General features: G+C 45.2%; 1 protein-coding gene across 1 annotated transcript in view; it reads right to left on the bottom strand.

Moving 5' to 3' along the window:
* Nucleotides 1–18,442, bottom strand: part of LOC139422810 (zinc finger SWIM domain-containing protein 6-like) — a 73,241-nt gene extending 54,799 nt beyond the window's left edge. The window contains exon 1 of the mRNA XM_071174179.1: nucleotides 17,966–18,442. Coding sequence (XP_071030280.1) covers nucleotides 17,966–18,392 — 427 coding nt within the window. The 5' untranslated portion in view covers nucleotides 18,393–18,442. The remainder of the gene's footprint in view (nucleotides 1–17,965) is intronic.
* Between the last annotated feature and the right edge of the window lie 6,015 nt (nucleotides 18,443–24,457).

The raw sequence follows: 24,457 nt of genomic DNA, 5'->3' as shown, positions 1-24,457 counted from the left end.
GGCCCTGGATAAGAGTGTCTGCTAAATGACTCACTACTGTATGTGGCCCTGGATAAGAGTGTCTGCTAAATGACTCACTACTGTATGTGGCTCTGGATAAGAGTGTCTGCTAAATGACTCACTACTGTATGTGGCTCTGGATAAGAGTGTCTGCTAAATGACTCACTACTGTATGTGGCTCTGGATAAGAGTGTCTGCTAAATGACTCACTACTGTATGTGGCCCTGGATAAGAGTGTCTGCTAAATGACTCACTACTGTATGTGGCTCTGGATAAGAGTGTCTGCTAAATGACTCACTACTGTATGTGGCCCTGGATAAGAGTGTCTGCTAAATGACTCACTACTGTATGTGGCCCTGGATAAGAGTGTCTGCTAAATGACTCACTACTGTATGTGGCTCTGGATAAGAGTGTCTGCTAAATGACTCACTACTGTATGTGGCCCTGGATAAGAGTGTCTGCTAAATGACTCACTACTGTATGTGGCCCTGGATAAGAGTGTCTGCTAAATGACTCACTACTGTATGTGGCCCTGGATAAGAGTGTCTGCTAAATGACTCACTACTGTATGTGGCTCTGGATAAGAGTGTCTGCTAAATGACTCACTACTGTATGTGGCTCTGGATAAGAGTGTCTGCTAAATGACTCACTACTGTATGTGGCTCTGGATAAGAGTGTCTGCTAAATGACTCACTACTGTATGTGGCCCTGGATAAGAGTGTCTGCTAAATGACTCACTACTGTATGTGGCCCTGGATAAGAGTGTCTGCTAAATGACTCACTACTGTATGTGGCCCTGGATAAGAGTGTCTGCTAAATGACTCACTACTGTATGTGGCTCTGGATAAGAGTGTCTGCTAAATGACTCACTACTGTATGTGGCTCTGGATAAGAGTGTCTGCTAAATGACTCACTACTGTATGTGGCTCTGGATAAGAGTGTCTGCTAAATGACTCACTACTGTATGTGGCTCTGGATAAGAGTGTCTGCTAAATGACTCACTACTGTATGTGGCTCTGGATAAGAGTGTCTGCTAAATGACTCACTACTGTATGTGGCTCTGGATAAGAGTGTCTGCTAAATGACTCACTACTGTATGTGGCCCTGGATAAGAGTGTCTGCTAAATGACTCACTACTGTATGTGGCCCTGGATAAGAGTGTCTGCTAAATGACTCACTACTGTATGTGGCCCTGGATAAGAGTGTCTGCTAAATGACTCACTACTGTATGTGGCCCTGGATAAGAGTGTCTGCTAAATGACTCACTACTGTATGTGGCCCTGGATAAGAGTGTCTGCTAAATGACTCACTACTGTATGTGGCCCTGGATAAGAGTGTCTGCTAAATGACTCACTACTGTATGTGGCCCTGGATAAGAGTGTCTGCTAAATGACTCACTACTGTATGTGGCCCTGGATAAGAGTGTCTGCTAAATGACTCACTACTGTATGTGGCTCTGGATAAGAGTGTCTGCTAAATGACTCACTACTGTATGTGGCTCTGGATAAGAGTGTCTTCTAAATGACTCACTACTGTATGTGGCTCTGGATAAGAGTGTCTGCTAAATGACTCACTACTGTATGTGGCTCTGGATAAGAGTGTCTGCTAAATGACTCACTACTGTATGTGGCTCTGGATAAGAGTGTCTGCTAAATGACTCACTACTGTATGTGGCTCTGGATAAGAGTGTCTGCTAAATGACTCACTACTGTATGTGGCTCTGGATAAGAGTGTCTGCTAAATGACTCACTACTGTATGTGGCTCTGGATAAGAGTGTCTGCTAAATGACTCACTACTGTATGTGGCTCTGGATAAGAGTGTCTGCTAAATGACTCACTACTGTATGTGGCTCTGGATAAGAGTGTCTGCTAAATGACTCACTACTGTATGTGGCTCTGGATAAGAGTGTCTGCTAAATGACTCACTACTGTATGTGGCTCTGGATAAGAGTGTCTGCTAAATGACTCAAATGTAAATGTAAGGGGTTACTGACTACAATTCATTGGCCTATTCAATAACTATAAGGATCATTTTTTCTTGAACTTCAATGTATAAGTTTTCCTTTACACCACTAAAGCCAGTAGCAGACTGTATACCTCAGAGGAAGAGATTCTTTCCAACCAGACACCCTGCAGCTCTGTCTGAAAACAACATGAATTGACCTCAGGAAAAAGGAGGAGAGACACCCTATACAACAAGAGACTCAAACACACACAGAAATGGTTTAAAACTACCTCGGAAAAGGAGAGAGACCTTGGAAAAAGGAGAGAAAGAAAGAAAGGTCCTTAACAACAGTGGAGGAGGTGTAAAGAGTCTGGCAACTCAGACTGGACACTATTGTAGCTGTGTTTTTTATGGCGTCCATTTTACTGGCCACAAAAGGGACCGGTGTGTGTGTGCCGTCACGCGTTAAGTTAGCTGGTGTAGGCCGCTCTCTTTTTCTCTGTTTATGGCCTCCAACAGTGACACACAGTCACACACACTGATCCACCAACACACAAACATGTACCATGCATTGGAGCACTTCTACTTATTTAGTTTCTTTCTTGTTTTGCCAGTTGTTGATATTCTTCTCCTTCTCTATTTTTCTCCATCTTGTATTTCAGTTGAAGTATTCAGAGCAATCACTGCATTGCAAACAGCAATCACCCCTTTCCTGTGCTCACTGAAAACAGAGAGAAGGGGATGGCGTTTAAAAATACACTTCTGGGAGGGAGAGGGGGACAGACAGAAAGGGGTGAACAGATTTCACAGACAGTACAGAAAGAGCGAATCTGGCTGCTTTTAAGTGAGAGGGGACGCACAGACAAGCATAGTTCACTATAGTTACCTCCGAGAGGGGTAAGTTGCTTTTCGATTTTTATTGATAATTAGTAGCAATTAGTTGTACTTCTATAACAAACAATTGTATTTATTTCTCATAAATGTGTAAAAATCAAGGAAAACTGAAAAGGACAGAGAGGGTAAGGAGGAGAGATGAAGAGTTCATTATGATCCACAGCTAACTAACACTCTCCCTCTCCTAAGAACAGCACTACACTGTAACCCAGATCTGTCACACACATACACACTGACTGCACCGATTACCAGTCCAACTCCTGGAAACAAAGACCTGCTGAAAAATTCAACTGTCAGAGTATCAGGTGGAGGAGGGAAAATAAAAATGGCTGGCATTACATTTGTTCTCTTTTTAATTTCAGTAGCGTTCCCTGACGTATACTGTCCCAAATCATTTCTTTAGCCTCACACACACACACACACACACACACACACACACACACACACACACACACACACACACACACACACACACACACACACACACACACACACACACACACACACACACACACACACACACACACACACACACACACACACACACACACACACACACACTGCTGGGAGCACAAATAGTTATCTTTCCCAAAGGTCTCTCGTTCCCACCACTCGGATAAACAACTACAGACAAAAGATCCATTCTGCTGGTGTTGGCAGAGGGAGCAAGTTAAAGAAACTAAACTAGCTACACAGTTTCAAACTATAACAGATGAATGGCACCTCAGAACAACAGTGTGACCAAACTGTGCTACACAGCCAGGAGGTTTCCATGAGGCTGGGAAACATTTACTCAACAAGGACAGACACCATTCATTACTGAAAATGAAGGAATTACATAAAGGTGGGAGAGACACAGAGAGAGAGACACAGAGAGAGAGACAGAGACAGACAGAGACACAGAGAGAGAGACACAGAGACAGACAGAGACAGAGAGACACAGAGAGACATAGAGAGACACAGAGAGAGAGACACAGAGAGAGAGACACAGAGAGAGAGACACAGAGAGAGAGAGAGAGACAAAGACAGAGAGACACAGAGAGAGAGAGAGACACAGAGAGAGAGAGACACAGAGAGAGAGAGAGACACACAGAGAGAGAGAGAGACACACAGAGAGAGAGAGAGACACACAGAGAGAGAGACACAGAGAGAGACACAGAGACAGACAGAGACACAGAGAGAGAGACACAGAGACAGACAGACAGAGAGACACAGAGAGACATAGAGAGACACAGAGAGACACAGAGAGAGAGACACAGAGAGAGAGACACAGAGAGAGAGAGAGACAAAGACAGAGACACACAGAGAGAGAGAGACACAGAGAGAGAGAGACACACAGAGAGAGAGAGACACACAGAGAGAGAGAGACACACAGAGAGAGAGAGACACAGAGAGAGAGAGACACAGAGAGAGAGACACAGAGAGAGAGAGAGAGAGAGAGAGAGAGAGAGAGAGAGACACAGAGAGAGAGAGAGAGAGACACAGAGAGACACAGAGAGACACAGAGAGAGACACAGAGAGAGGGAGAGAGAGAGGGAGAGAGAGACAGAGAGAGACAGGCAGAGAGACAGAGAGAGGGAGGGAGAGACAGAGAGAGAGGGAGGGAGAGGAGATAGAGAGAGAGGAGAGAGACAGAGAGAGAGAGAGACAGAGAGAGAGAGAGACAGAGAGAGGGAGAGAGATATGGGAAAAGGATGCAGCTCTGGGTTCTATTACAGAGATGTGTTTGCTAAACCCCTCCAGTGTTGAGCTGTGGAACATGATGGAGCTCCCACAGCCTTTCACAGCAGAGCAGACTTCCAGTGAGCCAAGTTTGGTCAGCTGTTATAATGGCCAGCTGCAGAGAGGTGTGTGTTACCGTCCATAACCTCTGGTTCCGTCCTAATGTTTAAAAAGAGTAACACACACACCTGCTGCACTGCATTTGGAGGGGGAGGGGGGGTTACCCACATGATCTTTAACGTTTCAACTCCAACAGTTGCACATAACCAGCCTGGAGAATCCATCCCAGTGTATGTGACGAGGGCAGCACGATGTCTCCTTCCACCTATCAGTTGACACAGCACCTTTCCCTTGCCCCGTCACGTACTTCTACCATGCAAGCTCACACATGCTTCAGGGTTAGGGTCTCGCCTCTTCCTCCTCTTTGTCCAACATTACACCAACATCCTGGTTCTGACTGGTGTAGCAGAAACCCCCAACCCTAACTTACCGAGCAGGAAATTAATGAGTAACTGATTTATGGCAATGACACACTCTTACCCACAAACATCACACACACACACCTTATGCCATGGTACACGACAGAGAGAGGTAGTAACACTCCTTCTGTGACTCAGACTACTGGTGTGTGTGTGTGTGTGTGAGAAGTTGAGTCTTAGTGTGGGGGTGGGCGTTACTGATAAATGAGGGAGTTCATGTACAGTAATGTTCAGTGGAACATTAATTGCCAGTCAGTTAGATGACTTAACAGACAGCAGACGTGGAAATCCTCTGTGGCTTTTGAGTGTGACTAAGAATAACCGCTTCAACTGTGTGTGTTTGTCAGGGCCATAGGCTACAGCCCTGCTTGTCTGTTCTGTACAATCAGCAGACCAGCTCAGCACTCTCCTCGCTGCTTTACTCAGCACACACACCTACTGATACGCTTGCCCCTCTGCTTTCCCCTCTGCTTGCCCCTCCCTGACTCTCTGAACTTTCCCCTACTCTCCATTTCCCTCCCCCTCACCGTGTACCAGTGAACCAGTTTCCCTTCAGGTTGGTCTGGTTTTCTCTGCTTCGTTCGTTCCGTTGGATTTGGCCATCACACACACAGAGAGTACGCGTTCACACAAAACACACAGGAAAGCCAGGTAGGGCATGTGTAAGCCTGTGTAGGACCCAGAGGGGGTGTGTGTGTTAGTAGTCTGGCTGCTATGGTAACCAGAGGGGCCCACTAAAGCCCCTAATCTCTAATTTGTCCGTCATTAGTCAGACACAGAGAGGGGGGAGAGAACAGGAGAGAGCAGGATAGGGGAGAGAGAGAGGATAGAGAACAGGAGAGAGAGAGCAGGATAGGGGAGAGAGAGGAGAGAGAGCAGGAGAGAGAGGAGAGAGTGGGAGAGAGAACAGGAGAGAGAGAGCAGGATAGGGGAGAGAACAGGAGAGAGAGCAGGATAGGAGAGAGAGCAGGATAGGAGAGAGAGAGAGGAGAGAGAACAGGAGAGAGAGCGGTAGAGAGAACAGGAGAGAGCGGGATATGGGAGAGATTAGGATAGGGGAGAGAGCGGGATAGGGGAGAGAGAGAGAGCAGGAGAGAGAGCAGGATAGGGGAGAGAGAGAACAGGAGAGAGAGCAGGATAGGGGAGAGAGAGAACAGGAGAGAGCGGGATATGGGAGAGATTAGGATAGGGGAGAGAGCGGGATAGGGGAGAGAGAGAACAGGAGAGAGAGCAGGATAGGGGAGAGAGAGAACAGGAGAGAGCAGGATAGGGGAGAGAGAGAACAGGAGAGAGAGCGGGATATGGGAGAGGGAGAGAGAGAGAGGACAGGAGAGAGAGCAGGATAGGGGAGAGAGCAGGATAGGGGAGAGAGAGAGGAGAGAGAGCGGGAGAGAGAGGAGAGAGCGGGAGAGAGAACAGGAGAGAGAGAGCAGGACAGGGGAGAGAGAGAGGAGAGAGCGGGAGAGAGAACAGGAGAGAGAGAGCAGGATAGGGGAGAGGGAGAGAACAGGAGAGAGAGAGCAGGATAGGGGAGAGAGAGAGAGCGGGAGAGAGAACAGGAGAGAGAGGAGAGAGCGGGAGAGAGAACAGGAGAGAGAGAGCAGGACAGGGGAGAGAGAGAGGAGAGAGCGGGAGAGAGAACAGGAGAGAGAGAGCAGGATAGGGGAGAGGGAGAGAACAGGAGAGAGAGAGCAGGATAGGGGAGAGAGAGAGAGCGGGAGAGAGAACAGGAGAGAGAGGAGAGAGCGGGATAGAGAACAGGAAAGAGAGAGCAGGATAGGGGAGAGAGCGGGATAGGGGAGAGAGAGAACAGGAGAGAGAGCGGGATAGGGCAGGATAGGGGAGAGGGAGAGAACAGGAGAGAGAGAGCAGGATAGGGGAGAGAGAGAGAGCGGGAGAGAGAACAGGAGAGAGAGGAGAGCAGGAGACAGGAGAGAGAGAGCAGTATAGGGGAGAGAGCGGGATAGGGGAGAGAGAGAACAGGAGAGAGAGCGGGATATGGGAGAGAGCGGGATGGGGAGAGAGCAGGATAGGGGAGAGGGAGAGGAGAGAGAGAAAAGGAGAGAGAGAGAGGGATAGGGGAGAGAGCGGGATAGGGGAGACAGAACAGGAGAGAGAGCGGGATAGGGAAGAGAGCGGGATAGGGGAGAGAGAGCGGGATAGGAGAGAGAGCGGGATAGGAGAGAGAGCGGGATAGGGGAGAGAGCGGGATAGGGGAGAGAGCGGGATAGGGGAGAGAGCGGGATAGGAGAGACAGAACAGGAGAGAGAGAGCAGGATAGGGGAGAGGGAGAGAACAGGAGAGAGAGAGCAGGATAGGGGAGAGAGAGAGAGCGGGAGAGAGAACAGGAGAGAGAGGAGAGAGCGGGAGAGAGAACAGGAGAGAGAGAGCAGGATAGGGGAGAGAGCGGGATAGGGGAGAGAGAGAACAGGAGAGAGAGCGGGATATGGGAGAGCGGGATAGGGGAGAGAGCAGGATAGGGGAGAGGGAGAGGAGAGAGAGAACAGGAGAGAGAGAACAGGAGAGAGAGAGAGGGATAGGGGAGAGAGCGGGATAGGGGAGAGAGCGGGATAGGGGAGAGAGCGGGATAGGGGAGAGAGCGGGATAGGGAAGAGAGCGGGATAGGAGAGACAGAACAGGAGAGAGAGCGGGATAGGAGAGAGAGCGGGATAGGGGAGAGAGCGGGATAGGGGAGAGAGCGGGATAGGAGAGACAGAACAGGCGAGAGAGCGGGATAGGGGAGAGAGCGGGATATGGGAGACAGAACAGGAGAGAGAGCGGGATATGGGAGAGAGAGAACAGGAGAGAGAGCGGGATAGGGGAGAGAGCGGGATAGGGAAGAGAGCGGGATAGGGAAGAGAGCGGGATAGGAGAGACAGAACAGGAGAGAGAGCGGGATAGGGAAGAGAGCGGGATAGGAGAGACAGAACAGGAGAGAGAGCGGGATATGGGAGAGAGAGAACAGGAGAGAGAGCGGGATAGGGGAGAGAGCGGGATAGGGGAGAGAGCGGGATAGGGGAGAGAGAGAACAGGAGAGAGAGCGGGATATGGGAGAGAGCGGGATAGGGGAGAGAGAGAACAGGAGAGAGAGAGAACAGGAGAGAGAGAGAACAGGAGAGAGAGGGGAGAGGGGGAATGTAGGAAGCAGGAAGCAGCACATGCCTGATAATAGGTGACTTGGGGTTCAGAAGGTCAGTGAGAACACACACAGCCCATTACGTCTCTCTACAGGTTCAGTACAAGTGTTCTATAAAACAGAGAGCAGGCCAAGGTCCAAACGCAGGGTATTACCCTGGGCGCCTACCTAGTACCTACCATCCTGTCTGGCCATCCCTGTCCCTTCCCCAGGATGCTGGCTAAACACGCCGAACATACGGCTGACACCCTGACGTGTGTGACGCACAACCAGTGTGGCACAGATACACACAGTGAGGTTGAGCTCTGGCACCTCAACACTATTTCTATTCAGAGATGGGATAGGCGAGGAGAAGAGGTGGGGGAAATGTGTGGGTCTGTCTGACATCTCATTAAGAAAGGTACAGCACATCTGTAGACGAGGTATTCTCTGTCTTCTAAAGACCCTTGGACTAGCTAGGCCTCTCCGCTGCCTTTATCTCACCCACTGGAGAAAAGAAGATTTAGGAAACATGGCAAGTAGCAAAGCAGTGTGTTTTGGGTGTTAGAATGTTCTAGAAGTGTCACGCATGGTGTGTTTGGAATGTTACAGGCAGGCAGGTAGTTGTTGGCTCAGGGAACTGGTTCCATAGCCTAATAGTTCCATGCTGCCAGAGTTTTGTTGGGTGTTGCGCTGAGCAACAGTAATCCCATGATGCTTTGGGAGCAGCAGGCTTTGACTTGATCAGAGCTCTATGGGTACAAATAATCCTCTACCGACACATCCCCTTTAAGGGAGGCCACTGTGTGTGTGTGTGTGTGTGATAGATGTGGTCTGTACGGCTGATAAGAAGAAAGATAAAGCCACATTGGGGTATGTGGCCGTTTGTGTTTCAAGTTTCATTAGTGGTATGTACGGGATATGCATGGTATACATCGTCCAACAAAATGCTTCTTGCAGGTTCCTTCTCGACAATGTAACAACAATAATGTGTGTGTGTGTGTGTGAGTGTCTACTTTTGCTCATGTCTGTATTTTTCCTCCCGAATCCAGGGGTAAATTATGTAGTTTCGGAATTTCAGCCGCACGGAGCTGAGAAATACCCAGGCAGAACTCCAGGACTTAGAACAGCAGGAAAACTACACAGGATTTACACACAGGACATGAGAAATACCCAGGCAGAACTCCAGGACTTAGAACAGGAAAACTACACAGGATTTACACACGGGACATGAGAAATACCCAGGCAGAACTCCAGGACTTAGAACAGGAAAACTACACAGGATTTACACACGGGACATGAGAAATACCCAGGCAGAACTCCAGGACTTAGAACAGGAAAACTACACAGGATTTACACACGGGACATGAGAAATACCCAGGCAGAACTCCAGGACTTAGAACAGGAAAACTACACAGGATTTACAAACGGGACATGAGAAATGGCACCAGAGGAAACATTTCACCTCTACCACAGATACCTCTCTTCCCACCTTTCACCATACCTCTTTAGTTTTCAACCTCCCTCTCCAACTACCACTACTGCACAACCACTACAATACTACAATACATTTTACAATCTTATGAAATATTTACCAATCTGTACATCATACTAAGAAGAGTCTAAATAGGCCTACATCCCCACCTCCACCTATTGATTAAGTATGTCAGACTAACTCTGAAATCTCAAAAACGCTTCATATTAATGTAGGCTGTACAGATCTGGACTTCTCTGCTATAATGTGTATGATGCCCTCTGTGTGGTGGTTCTGCCTTGGTTCACTGCCTAACCATACTGCAGCTCCAATAAAAATGGATAATGTGAGGCAGAAAAAGTCGCCATTTGCTCTCACTTTTATACTGATAAACAACATTGAGCCCAGTAGAGAGACAGAGTGTGAGTGAGTGAGTGCACGCGATCGTTCAGGAGAACGCCGGAACATTGATTGGATTGAGGATTGCAGATGAGACAGCCAGCATTAAAATCAGTGCCTATATCTGCTAGGGCCTTGGGGTTTCACGTGCACTGCAGTGAGTGAGTGCTACAATAGAGTCAGTAAACAAACATTCTATTTGCATTCTGTTCGGTACAACTCTATTGTCCGTGTTCAACACCATCACTTCAGAATCAAACCCCCCCCCCCTCTACCACAGTGGAATTCACCAACAGGCTGGGCCACATCTCTCACATAACAGACATGAGTCTATAAAGCCTAGCCAGCCTCCCCATAAGGCATTGTCTGGTGTGTAAACCCTAACCGGCTGTACCATATGTACAGACCCTATGTTTTATAGAGAATACATATGAACCTTCACCATCTGACACTTCAAAGCACACGGGTCAAGGTGTGTGTGAATATAGATATATAAATATAATAAATAATGTGTGTGTGTCTAACTGAGACGATGATGATAGGGGAAAGGCCAACATTGGTCTTACTGAGCGACAATGGAGGTTATGAATGTGTTATTATTACACAACGTGTCATTATCCTACCATTATTACCCTGAACACCCATCTGGTAGCTGGAGAGCATGTCAGGCCTGTTCTGCCATCCTTCACGCAACCTTTACACTTGCTTTGTCTGGAACAAAACCCCGGCCTTCTGGTACACTATAGTGAACGTAGCCAGAAGTAGTGTCCTGTGCAGTAGTCTGGTTGTAAATGCTTGTAGCAGAGGGAGGGACATCAAAGCCCTGTGTGAGAGTCTGATCTGAGGCAGGGTGAGATTTGACTGTGTGGTGACACTCTGCCATCCCCACGCCAGGACCAGACCACAGCCCTAAGCTCCAACCACTGACCAGCAGGATGCACCTGTAATGAGGAAGAAGACTTGCTCTATCACTCTCCTGTGCTCCTACTCCTTCATGTCTCTAAAACATGAGTAGACGACCAGCTTATAAGAGCTCAGGCTTTGATATGGACTTACCCTTAAGTATACCGTCTTAGAGGTACATGGCTGTACATAGAGGTACATGGCTGTACATAGAGGTACATGGCTGTAAATGGAAGTAAAAGGCTGTAAAATCCAGAATAATGGTGACAGAAGCTCTAAATACAGAAGTAGCCTCCAGAAACACTTGACACACAAACTCATTGCATCATGTCCTCTACTTAATCTGTAATGATCTGAAAAGAGTTGGAAGAAAGTGAAAGTAACATGGCGGAAGCCCGTCGTGGCTGTCTTTCCCCTGCTCAACTCTCTCATATCAGTACAAAACGAGGAGAGGAGACAGAGGAATGAAGTCACTTCAGAGGACCAGAGAAACAGTGAGGGAGTTAGGCAGTGAAGCCTGGGTTCTGTAGACCTTGGCCCTGATATGCATATTCTGCCATTTCTGGGCCTAAAATGGCAGTGTGCTATTCTGTCATGCATGACTAGCAGTGTGTATGGCCTGCGTGGTTATAATGAACTCAGCCCACTAAACACAGCTAGGGCTTACACAAAGAAAATAAACATGCCCTGTCTGATGATAGACTGGGTCTACGTCGCTCACATATCTTATGGCAGACAGTCTTAATGCCAATCATTTCTGGATTAAGTTGCAACCACAATATGCTCCTTCCTGGGCCAGTGTCATATGGTCAGAGGCAACGTTGTTGTACAAACATGACATCAGGTTATACTGGGGTGCTTGTATCTTTATTTAGCAGCATATTAATCTGTTATGTTATGTCATGTTAAATAGCCAAACTGTCCTGTCAACACTAGATACTGGTCAGTGAATGACTGAGAGCACGACAGTTCACACCAGCCTACATTCTGGTCGACACAAATACACTCCGACTTCCCTCAGTAGAAAGAGTAAAACCTTTGCTGTCTTCTGGTTATGATTATCAAAGATATCATCTCTCCCATCCCCCAAAACAACACGTACAGGCAGACACGCATGCATGGATCCACGCGCACACACCATAACATCTCACTCAAATCCCCCAAAGTCCTGTCTCAGCAATAAGACACTCACAGCTAATAGGATCCGTGTTGACGAACTCTGACCTCATAGAACAGAGACAGATGGAAACAGACAGTCAGGGGGGGGGAGAGATGGGGTCACCGAGGTAAAGGAGAGGGGGAGGGGTTGAACTTGACCTCATTGGGGTGCCGTGGGAGGGGTTTAGGAGCTGCTTTACAAGCTGGATCAATGTTGACATGACACACGCTGCTAGAGGACAGGATAATGCATTTATAAAGGGGATAATGAATATTAACGTCTAACAATGAGGTAATGAATGCATGATACATAAGACAGTACATTAATAACGTCTGTGAATAGAAAGACATGGTTATAAACGTGTAATAGGCCTACACCATTTATAACCAGTTACTGGATGATGACAACACATTGCATAACAATAACAACCTTAGGCACGTATGAAGACATTAGTTAGAAAAAAAGGCTAATATTTATTTCCCTTCACTTTCCTACGTTTGCCTTATCACGGTTCTGTATTCCACATGCCCATATGGAAAAGGACTCTGCCTTGCCTGCACCTGCTTGCACAGTGAAACGTGTATTTATCCACACAGAAAGACACACACACTGCAACGTGTCAGTGTTTTTTAGACCGCTAACAGCAGTGATAGATCCCTGTGAGAGAGAGGAGCGCTAGCCATAGCCCGTCCTGTGTGTGTGTGTTTCTCTCTCATCCAGGCAGTCATGTCCATGACATGTTTACTATGAGCTGGCTATCAGATAAGTAGCTTTCCAATCAGCAGGACCTGAGCAGGCTAGATAGGTAGGGCCTCTAATTTGGCCTTGGGATAAAACAGACTGACTGGGACACTTGCCAGTGACAGACAATTCAGCAGAGACATTAACAACCATATGTTTTTCATCCAAAACAACATTGAGGAATATGATATGTTACACTTTACTTAATACCCAGTGTCATAATAGCAAACACAACATGGTCATAACACTAATGACACATTTTTACACCTGCTATGACATATATTGCGTTATTTTGTCTGATTATGACATCTAAAGTAAAAACTGACATTTATTCAAATTAGCCTACATGTCAACAGTATATTTCTGATATATTTATACACACAGTACCAGTCAGAAGTTTGGACACACTTACTCATTCAAGGGTTTTTCTTTATTTTTACTATTTTCTACATTGTAGAATAATAGTGAAGACATCAAAACTATGAAATAACACATGGAATCAAGTTACCTCTGCTGCAGATGATAAGTTCATTAGAGTTAACTGCACCTCAGACTGCAACGCAAATAAATGCTTCAGAATTCAAGTAAAAGACACATCTCAACATAAACTGTTCAGAGGAGACTGCGTGAGTCAGGCTTTTGTGGGTGAATTGCTGCAAAGAAACCACTACTAAAGGACACCAATAATAAGAAGAAACTTGCTCGGGGCAAGAAACACGAGCAATGGACATTAGACTGGTGGAAATCTGTCCTTTGGTCTGATGAGTCCAAATTTGAGATGTTTGATTACAACCACCGTGTCTTTGTGAGACGCAGAGTAGGTGAACGGATGATCTCTGCATGCTTGGTTCCCACCGTGAAGCATGGAGGTGGTGGTGTGATGGTGCTTTGCTGGTGAGACTGTCTGATTAATTTAGAATTCAAGGCACACTTAACCAGCATGGCTACCACAGCATTCTGTAGCGATATACCTTCCCATCTGGTTTGCGCTTAATGGGACTATAATTTGTTTTTCAACAGGACAATGACCCAACACACACCCAGGCTGTGTAAGGGCTATTTGACCAAGAAGGAGAGTGATGGAGTGCTGCATCAGATGACCTGGCTTCCACAATCACCCGACCTCAAACCAAATGAGATGGTTTGGTATGACTTGGACCGCAGAGTGAAGAAAAAGCAGCCAAAAAATTCTCAGCATATGTGAGAACTACTTCAAGACTGTTGGAAAAGCATTCCTTATGAAGCTGGTTGAGAATGCCAAGAGTGTGCAAAGCTGTCCTCAAGGCAACGGGTGGCTACTTTGAAGAATCTCAAATATAAAATATATTTTTTGGTTACTACATGACTCCATGAGTTATTTCATAGTTTCGATGTCTTCACTATTATTCTACAATGTAGAAAAAAGTATATATGTGAGTGATCAAGACCCAGCTAGCATAATGGTGAACACTTGAAGATAATTTTTTTTTCTTTTTCTATATATATATAAAAAATGTAATGAGTAGGTGTGATCAAACTTTTGATTGGTTCTGTGTATAGAAATATATCAAAAACATACTGTTGACACGTAGGCTATGGTGTAATGGAATGTTTTGCCTTGTGTGGTAGGTTGACACTTATGTAGATGTTATAACCAGCCATAAAATAAAACAATATATATCACAACAGGTCGAACTATATGTCAGTGTTATGACCATATTATAAAAACAGGTTATGTCAGCTGTTATGACATATTATGACACGGTTATGACCATGTCATAAAGTGTTATGGGTGTCAAGAAAATTATCATATGATTTTGACCGTCAATAAGGTAATAATAATTTGGATGTTAAGCAGGCAGTTAACCTACACGTCACATATACTGTGTGTGTATGTGTACTTCCTGTGTAGAGAGGAGAGGGTGTGTACTGTATACCACACTGTACATATGCATGTGTGCCAAACAGATCTGTAACGGATCCTCTCCCCCAGGTCTGTTCACAACGAACCCCCCTCTCCTATTCTTCCCCCTCTTGCTGAAGCACGTGTGGGAAGATTGCATGTTTTATTTATCAATTCTTGGCTCCATTCTTCCAGTAAATTCCAGGCTGTGGTGCAAGCAGCCAAGAAACCCTCCCTGGGTTTTTTCTGCTGTCATTCCCCATTGCTAGCATGCAGATTGAGCCCTACGCACACGCTTACACACACACAAAGGAGAGAGGCATGCTCATCTCTGACAGGATTTTTGTTTTGTTTTTTTTTAATCGGAAAATCGGTAGCAAACCCTGTGGAAAATAAGGAGAAAGGAGAGCCTCTTGATAGAGGAGGAATCATTTATCTTCTTTCTTTCCCAATATGAGCAGAAAGACTAGAGGATATGCAGCAGGGTTGGAAATAATTGATACCCTTGATAAAGATGAGCAAAAATGACTAAAATAAATAATTTAAATACTGAGCTATAATGTATGCACAAAGGGGGAAATTATGTTGTATACTAATACAATTTCTCAGAGAAAGAGATTTTAATTAACAAGTCAACAAACAAAAACATTTATCTAAAAAAGGTAGGGGTTAAAAAGATTGACACCTCTGTTTCCAATACCTTTCAATACCTCCCTTTGTGAGGAGAACGGCACTGAGCCTTTTTCTAAAATGTTTGAGGAGTTGACGAACACATTGGGAGAGATCTTAGACCATTCCTCCATACAGAACCCTTCCAGATCCTTGAAATCCTCCATCCGGCCTTATGGACGGCCCTCTTTAATTCAAACCACAGGTTTTCAACGGGTTTCCAGTCTGGAGACAGATGGCCATTGCAAAATGTTAAGACCAATTAACAATTTTTGTGGATTTTGATGAGTGCTTGCAGTTATTGTCTTGCTGGAAACTCCACTTGCGGACAACTTTCAGCCTCCAGGCAGAGGCAACCAGGTCTTCGGTTAAAATGTCCTGGTACTGGGTAAAGTTCATGATGTCGTTGACCTTAACAACGGCCCCAGGACCAGTGGAAGTAAAATAGCCCCATAACATCAAAGATCCACCACCATATTTTACAGTAGGTATGGGTTTATTTTCTGCTTATGCATTCTAATTTCAACATCAAACCCAACACTGGTGTGATTGGCCAAAGAGCTCTATTTTCATGTCATCTAACAAATGTAAACGCCTGGATATTGCTAAAATTGCATTTTGCACAGATTGGAACCAGTGCTTTGGTCAGATTAAATGAAAATAGAGCTCTTTGGCCCTTTGGTTGGGTTTGGCGTAGAAATTGGAATGCATAAGCAGAAAAGAGCCCCATACCTACTGTGAAATATGGTGGTGGATTTTTGGATGAAAGAGGGCAGTTCATAAGAGCAGATGAAGGATATCAAGGATCTGGAAGGATTCTGTATGGATGTGTTTTCCAACTCTTTTAGAAAAAGGGCCAGTAACATTATCCTTTCAAGGTGTGTTATTGAAAATGTATTGAAAACAGGGGAGTCAATAAAAATATTACTTTTTACTAAATATTACAACAAATATTTCTCTGAGCAATTGTATTAGTAAAAAACATAATTTAAAATTTATTTTGAGCATTCAATATAGCTCAATATTTGAATTATTTATATTATACAGTCGTTTGCTCATCTTTATCAAGGGTGACAATTTCAGACCCGCTGTAGCGGTGCTCTGCCTATAGACTAGATAAAGACACAGGCCTGGGTCTATAGTATAATGTGATAGATAGTCAGCAGCCTGGAGCTCTGTTGGCACTGTGGCTAGGGCACAAAGCCCAGCCGATCCACTGCGTTCAGAGGGAGGAGGGGACAGGGAGGGATGGATTGCCATGCAGAAAATTACTTTTGCATATTGTATTACAATTCAGATTAACCACGCAGAGTAATGGGATTAGAACGCTGAACGCTTTCCAAAGGCGGGGGATGGAGAGCTCTAATGAACTCACAACAAAGGTGGCATATGAGTTCGAATGTGGAGGGAGCCCCGCAGGTATCTCAGGGTCGACAGGGGGGTAAATTACGTGACCGTGCGTTCATTAGTATGTAAGGCTACATTTTGGTAGGCCTGCTAATGGTTATTACAATGACGGAAATAAGCACACTTGACCCAATTAGCAGCAATTTGGTGCATCTCAAGGTCCATTTAAAAAAATAGTCAATGTGGCTTTAAATCGCGATTACGTCCACCCCTTTCCAACAAGCAGTGAAAATAAATAAACCTACGCATTTGTTTGCCTTCCTTTTGGAGGGTGACAGAAAGCTGAAAAGACAAATGAACATGAAAATGGGAACAAAGTACCAAGGCTTTCAATGGGAATGCCTCACGGCTGTTCAATATGCGCACTGGGTAGGCTAAAATACGATCCTTGGTCAAAGCTGTGTTACCAAAACGGCTATTTCTCAGTTACTCAAATATAACATGATTTGATTGCATAACATAATCGTCTGTAATCGTTTTAGTCTACATATTTCTAGTGAAGAAATAGGATGGCACGTACGTATAAATAATTGTCAATTCAGCTGAGAGCTATGTTCTAGCTGGTTAAACCAGAAAACCTCCCCCATGCCTTTCACTTCGGAAAATAAACACAGTCGACAAGGTTTCAGCCCTGAACCGTATTACGCGACACACTCACTGCCCAGAAAAGCATCGCCTTTTTCAGTTCAAAGTATGAAAATAGACTATTAGCCTATTTGTGGCAGGCTAAATGAAAATATGAAAATGTTAGAATGCGAGTCAAGTATATGGTCACATTTATTAAATCCCCCATCTACTTCCGTAATGGTTACGCTATTTTTCAACCAAGCAAACAAAACAAAAATCACTTCAAGCATAGCACATGTATTATGGTACATAGACATAGCCAACTGTATTATAATAACCAATATATTGTTAGAAAAATAGAATTAGGATTTTTGTAAAAAGGACCATCATATGGCCAACACACATAGCGCCAACGCAGCTCGGCGATTTAACCCTCCCCCTTTTGTCGCCTCATTCCCCTTTGTTCAAACCTAATTCAACACACTTCCTTTTTCGTTTCTCGCTGCTTTAGTAATATATTTCAACCTATGTTGTTTCGTGTTCTAGTTTTGACCATAACTCAAATAAAATAAAATGTTATTTTTCATCCACTTGGGTCCTTCTACTCACCGACTTGCAATACGTTGTCCACACAGCCGCTCTCCAACAGAGCGATGCCTCGTCTGAAAGGCAGCCGCGTCTCATCAATATTTTCCCCGCTAGTTCCACTCTCCTCTCCCCCTGTACTGAACGAAGAATACATGCAGATCTCCCGTTCACTCCTTGGGAAAGACCAGTAAACGATCCGTCTCTGTACGGGCTCCGGGATCCGTTCGAAGCGCTCCTCTACCCGTTGAAACGGCCACTTCTCAGCCACTTTCCGGGCCGAGATGTCCAACAGAGACTCCGGGGTCTGGGTTTTGCTCGACCCGCCTTGGGCCGCACCCGAACCGCCACATAACGTACCCCCGGCCCGTTGTCCCTGTCTACAATTCGTGTTATAACCCGGTCTACAGCAGAGCCGTTTGGCTGGGGGCTGCTGAACGCGCTCCGCCATGATAGCACTGCTTTAACATCGACGGCGGAAGTCAACGTACCATATAAACTGGATAAGGAAGGGAAAAGGTTACGCTAGAATCGATTGTGTGCCGTGTATGGGCAAATGGACCTTATTTGGGCATGGTGGGCGGTCCGTTTACAATGTTGTCAAATCCCTTTGTGTTGACAAATTGAGAAAGGGGCGGGGCCTATCCTGTTCTAAAAAGGGAATGAAAGGCGGAATTCCCGAACGTCGGCAAATCCTTTGTGAGGCAGCTCGTTCGAACAGGACGAGTTGGGAAGGTGCCGGGGAACTTGTATATATGTTTTTCAGGATGTACAGGCCTTGTAATGAAAATGATGGGCGACCATTGACATTTCTCTTGACGGACTGAGAAGGCAGTCGTGGGCGCAAAACGCGAAAAACGGGGGTAAAGGGGGGGTTGGATCCGTTGGGTGGTGATTGTAACTGTCAGTTGGCCGGGCCTCGTGGCTCGGGGAGAGGGGGACGGGCGTGCTGGAATACAGAGACGCCCTATATGACGTACAGTTCCAAAGGAATGTGGTGGGCATGGAGAGAGAAGGAGTGAGAAAGGAAAAAGAGGGGAGAGAGAGAGTCATGAAAATGGGGTAAAGGTAGAGAGAGAAAGAAAGAGAAGGGTAGAGAGAAATATGCAGAGTGGAGGTTAATTTAATCTGATGTGGGAGTCTCAGTGGTGTTCAGTAAAACCCTGCAGCCTGGAGGCAGGCTTAATTGATTAGAAAATGTGATGTATTATTGCAACTAAAATGGAGAGTGTTGTAATCTTTGGACAATCAATGCAATGTCATTCATTGCAACAGATTCAGACAAGTCAGCTCGTTCCCCCTCTATCTTAGATTTGATTCTCTTTGATTTATTTTCATAATTTTAGTTATTTTAAGAGTATTATTCCTATCCACAACATTGTTATTACACTAGGACAGAGGAGTAATTACACAGGAACAAGACAGACCAAGTCCCCCAGCCCAGTTGCTGTCAATGGGCCTTAACCGACTGCCCTGCCTCAATGCCCCCCTGAAGGCAGGCAGGAATCCACTGTGCCAAAGAGGTAATTTCTCAGTGTGATTCATGTCTCGATAGAGTGGAGAGAGAGCCCGGGGAAATGCAGAAGTGTCCTGTTTTGTCCCCAGGGGATAAATAAAGCTGTGTTGAATTGTTTAGGTGTTGGTGACACGGGTCTCAGCCAAATGGTAAGCCATATAGCAAAAACATTTTAAAAACGGGGAAAGCGTGTGTGATTTTTAGATATTTAAAAAAGTGTGAGAGCATAAGTGTGTTTGGGTCCAACTCGGCCTCTGAAACACCTCCACGGGTTACTGCTGTTGGCTCTGAAACACCTCCATGGGTTACTGCTGGTGGCTCTGAAACACCTCCACGGGTTACTGCTGTTGGCTCTGAAACACCTCCACGGGTTACTGCTGTTGGCTCTGAAACACCTCCACGGGTTACTGCTGGTGGCTCTGAAACACCTCCACGGGTTACTGCTGGTGGCTCTGAAACACCTCCACGGGTTACTGCTGGTGGCTCTGAAACACCTCCACGGGTTACTGCTGGTGGCTCTGAAACACCTCCACGGGTTACTGCTGGTGGCTCTGAAACACCTCCACGGGTTCCTGCTGGTGGCTCTGAAACCACTCCACGGGTTACTGCTGGTGGCTCTGAAACACCTCCACGGGTTACTGCTGTTGGCTCTGAAACACCTCCACGGGTTACTGCTGGTGGCTCTGAAACACCTCCACGGGTTACTGCTGGTGGCTCTGAAACACCTCCACGGGTTACTGCTGGTGGCTCTGAAACACCTCCACGGGTTACTGCTGGTGGCTCTGAAACACCTCCACGGGTTCCTGCTGGTGGCTCTGAAACCACTCCATGGGTTACTGCTGGTGGCTCTGAAACACCTCCACGGGTTACTGCTGGTGGCTCTGAAACACCTCCACGGGTTACTGCTGTTGGCTCTGAAACACCTCCACGGGTTACTGCTGGTGGCTCTGAAACACCTCCACGGGTTACTGCTGGTGGCTCTGAAACACCTCCACGGGTTACTGCTGGTGGCTCTGAAACACCTCCACGGGTTCCTGCTGGTGGCTCTGAAACCACTCCATGGGTTACTGCTGGTGGCTCTGAAACACCTCCACAGGTTCCTGCTGGTGGCTCTGCAACACCTCCACGGGTTACTGCTGCCCTAATCAGGTAATTGATCAAATAATCTGAGCAGCATTGGCCAAAACAAACCCGTATGATCTGACAAGTTCTGGCAGCATTTAAATGAAGCATCTGGCAACATCCTCTGAGCTGGCCACTGATGTGCTAAGTGTGTTTGATTTCTTAATTGTTAGAAAGGCAGCCATGTTTGTTTACAGACCCTACCTCTCGGTTTTTCTGTGTCATCTGCCATTTTGACATTCTTTTTGACTTTACTGTCTTACTGATACTTACTTAAAATCATTTTTATTTGACTGAAGTATACTTGGCACAATATGGTCCATAGTGATGCTTATGCAGTAGTTATTATCATCAATGTTGGTGTTGGCATACCTCTGGTATATCTTTGTATGTTTCTCTTTCTCCTCTGATCAACTTAGTTGTTTCTCTTTCTACCGTAGGCAACCATTTCCCGCATATATCCATTACCACCTGCCGATGCTTCCCCATCTTCCCCATTCTAATGAACAGTAGTTGCTCCACGCTGGGTGAGTGATATGAGCCTGGTGGCTGAATATGTTTTCCATTGTCTCATCTCACCATGCAGTGACAGGCAGATACAGTCAGGCAGCCTCTGGGATAACTGAGCCTATTCTCTCAGCATGGGAGGAGCAGCAGGGGTCTGGGGAGATATATACACTGATACACACACACATACAAACACAAACAGTACAGTACACATGTGTTGTCTAATGTATATGCTGTAAACATATAGTGACACAAATTAAATCTCTTTAGTTGTATTGATCTGTGAAATAAAATAATAGAACCCAACATTGATTGCAAAATATTGGTCCTTTCATGAGTCACATAAATGCAGGCAAAATGACAGTTTATACTGCAGAAATACTGCCATTCATCTTTTAAATATGACTCTGTATTTCCATGTCATTGTAAGTCTCTCAATTTATATTTTATAACTAATTATAGTAATGTGGTTCTTATCATCTATTTTCCACCCTGTATCTTTTCATCAGGCTGAAATGGCATTGAATAAACCATGTTCTCTCTCAATTCAATTTAAGGGCTTTATTGGCATGGGAAACATATGTTTACATTGCCAAAGCAAGTGAAATAGACAATAAACAAAAGTGAAATAAAGTTGTTGTTTTTTTACAGTAAACATTTTACTCACAAAAGTTTCAAAAGAATAAAGACATTTCAAATGTCATATTATGTGCAAATAGTTAAAGTACAAAAGGGAAAACAAATTAACATAAATATTGGTTGTATTTTCAATGGTGTTTGTTCTTCACTGGTTGCCCTTTTCTTGTTGGAACAGGTCAGACATCTTGCTGCTGTGATGGCACACTGTGGAATTTCACCCAATAGATATGGGAGTTTATCAAAATTGGGTTTGTTTTCAAATTCTTTGTGGGTCTCTGTAAACTAAGGGAAATGCGTGTCTCTAATGTCTAATACATTGGGCAGGAGGTTAGGAAGTGCAGCTCAGTTTCCACCTCATTTTGTGGGTAGTGTGCACATAGCCTGTCTTCTCTTGAGAGCCAGGTCTGCCTACAATGGATTTTCTCAATAGCAAGGATATGCTCACTGAGTCTGTACATAGTCATAGCTTTCCTTAAGTTTGGGCCAGACACAGTGGTCAGGTATTCTGCTTAGGTATTCTCTGTTTATGGCCAAATAACATTCTAGTTTGCTCAGTTTTTTAGTTAATTCTTTCCAATTTGTTAAGTAATTATCTTTTTGTTTCTCCTGATTTGGTTGGGTCTAATTGTGTTGCTGTCCTGGGGCTCTGTGTGGTCTGTTTGTGTTTGTGAACAGAGCCCCAGGACCAGCTTGCTTAGGGGACTCTTCTCCAGGTTAATCTCTCTGTAGATGATGGTTTTGTTATGGAAGGTGTGGGAATCGCTTCCTTTTAGGTGGTTGTAGAATTTAACGTCTCTTTTATGGATTTGGATAATTAGCGGGTATCGGCCTAATTTTGCTCTGGATGCATTATTTGGTGTTTTACGTTGTACACGGAGGATATCTTTTGCACGATTCCGCAAAAAGTCTCAATTTGTTGTTTGTGTCAAGCCCTGACCATAGAGAGCCCTTGGGGTTCTCTATGGTGCAATAGGTCAGAGCGTGACTAGGGGGTGATCTAGTTGTAACGGCTCTCGTCGAAAGGAGTGGACCAAAACGCAGCGTGGAAACTGTTCATGATTATTTTTTATTATTTTAAACACTCAAACAAAATAACAAACGTGAAATAGAAAGTGCACAGTTCTGTCATATACATACACTAAACAGAAAACAAGATCCCACAAAACCCAAAAGGAAAATGACAACTTATATGTGATCTCCAATCAGAGACGACGATAGACAGCTGCCTCTGATTGGGAACCACACAGGCTCCGGACTGGGGACCGTCACTGGAGGCTCCTTTCCCTGGATCATCACTGCAGGGTAGCCTAGTGGTTAGATTGTTGGACTAGTAACCGGAAGGTTGCAAGTTCAAACCCCCAAGCTGACAAGGCAGTTAACCCACTGTTCCTAGGCCATCATTGAAAATAAGAATTTGTTCTTAACTGACTTGCCTAGTTAAATAAAGGTAAAATAACAAATTTAAAAAAGGCTTTGTGCCATCACTGCAGGCCATGGATCATCACTGGAGGCTTCGTGCCATGGATTATCACTGGAGGCTTCGTGGAGTGTTCAGCCCGGCTTCAGGGTCAGATGCGCGGTCTGAGCAGGTGCTACGTCCCGCACCGGAGCTGCCACCGACGCTAGAGGCAGCTGATGATCGTTGCCTCTAATTGGGGATCATACTTAGTGTGGTCCTTTTCCCACCTGCATTTGTGGGATATTGTTTCATTTTGGTTTAGTGCTATGTGCGCTACGAACTTCACGTTAGTTTATTCTTTGTTGTTTTTTGAAGGTACACTTTAATAAATATGTGGAACTCTACTCACGTTGTGCCTTGGTCCGCTCATTATGTATACGACGAACGTGACAGTTTGTCCCATTTTGTGAATTCTTGGTTGGTGAGCGGACCCGAGACCTCACAGCCATTAAGGGCAATGGGTTCTATAACCGATTCAAGTATTTTTAGCCAGATCCTAATTGGTATGTTGATTTTTATGTTCCTTTTGATGGCATAGAAGGCCTTTCTTGCCTTGCCTCTCAGATTGTTTACAGCTTTGTGGAAGTTACCTGTGGCACTGATGTTTAGGCTGAGGTATGTATAATTTTTTCTGTGCTCTAGGGCAACGGTGTCTAGATGGAATTCGTATTTGTGGTCCTGGCAACTGGACCGTTTTTGGAACACCATTATTTTTGTCTTACTGAGACTTACTGTCAGGGCCCAGGTCTGACAGAATCTGTACCGAAGATCTAGGGGACAGAAGCAACAGATTATCAGCAAACAGTAGACATTTGACTTCAGAATCTAGTAGGGTGAGGCCGGGTGCTGCAGACTGTTCTAGTGCCCTTGCCAATTCGTTAATATATACAATGCCTAAGGAAAGTATTCAGACCCCTTGACTTTTTCCACATTTTGTTAGGTTACAGCCTTATTCTAAAATGTATTAAATAAAATAATTTCCTCAGCAATCTACACACAATACCCCATAGTGACAAAGCGAAAACAGGTTTTAGAAATGTTAGCAAATTTATTAAAACCAAAAAACAGAAATACCTTATATACATAAGTATTCAGACTCTTTGCTATGAGACTCGAAACTGTGCTCAGGTGCATCCTGTTTCCATTGATCATCCTTGAGATGTTTCTACAACTTGATTGGAGTCCACCTGTGGTAAATTTAATTGATTGGACATGATTTGGAAAGACTCACACCTGTCTATATAAGGTCTCACAGTTGACAGTGCGTGTCAGA

The sequence above is a fragment of the Oncorhynchus clarkii genome, chromosome 12 (assembly GCF_045791955.1).
Source record: "Oncorhynchus clarkii lewisi isolate Uvic-CL-2024 chromosome 12, UVic_Ocla_1.0, whole genome shotgun sequence".
NCBI classification, from domain to species: Eukaryota; Metazoa; Chordata; class Actinopteri; order Salmoniformes; family Salmonidae; genus Oncorhynchus; species Oncorhynchus clarkii.
The sequence above is the reverse complement of the archived record's forward strand: the minus strand, read 5'-3'. Positions and strand labels throughout refer to the sequence as shown.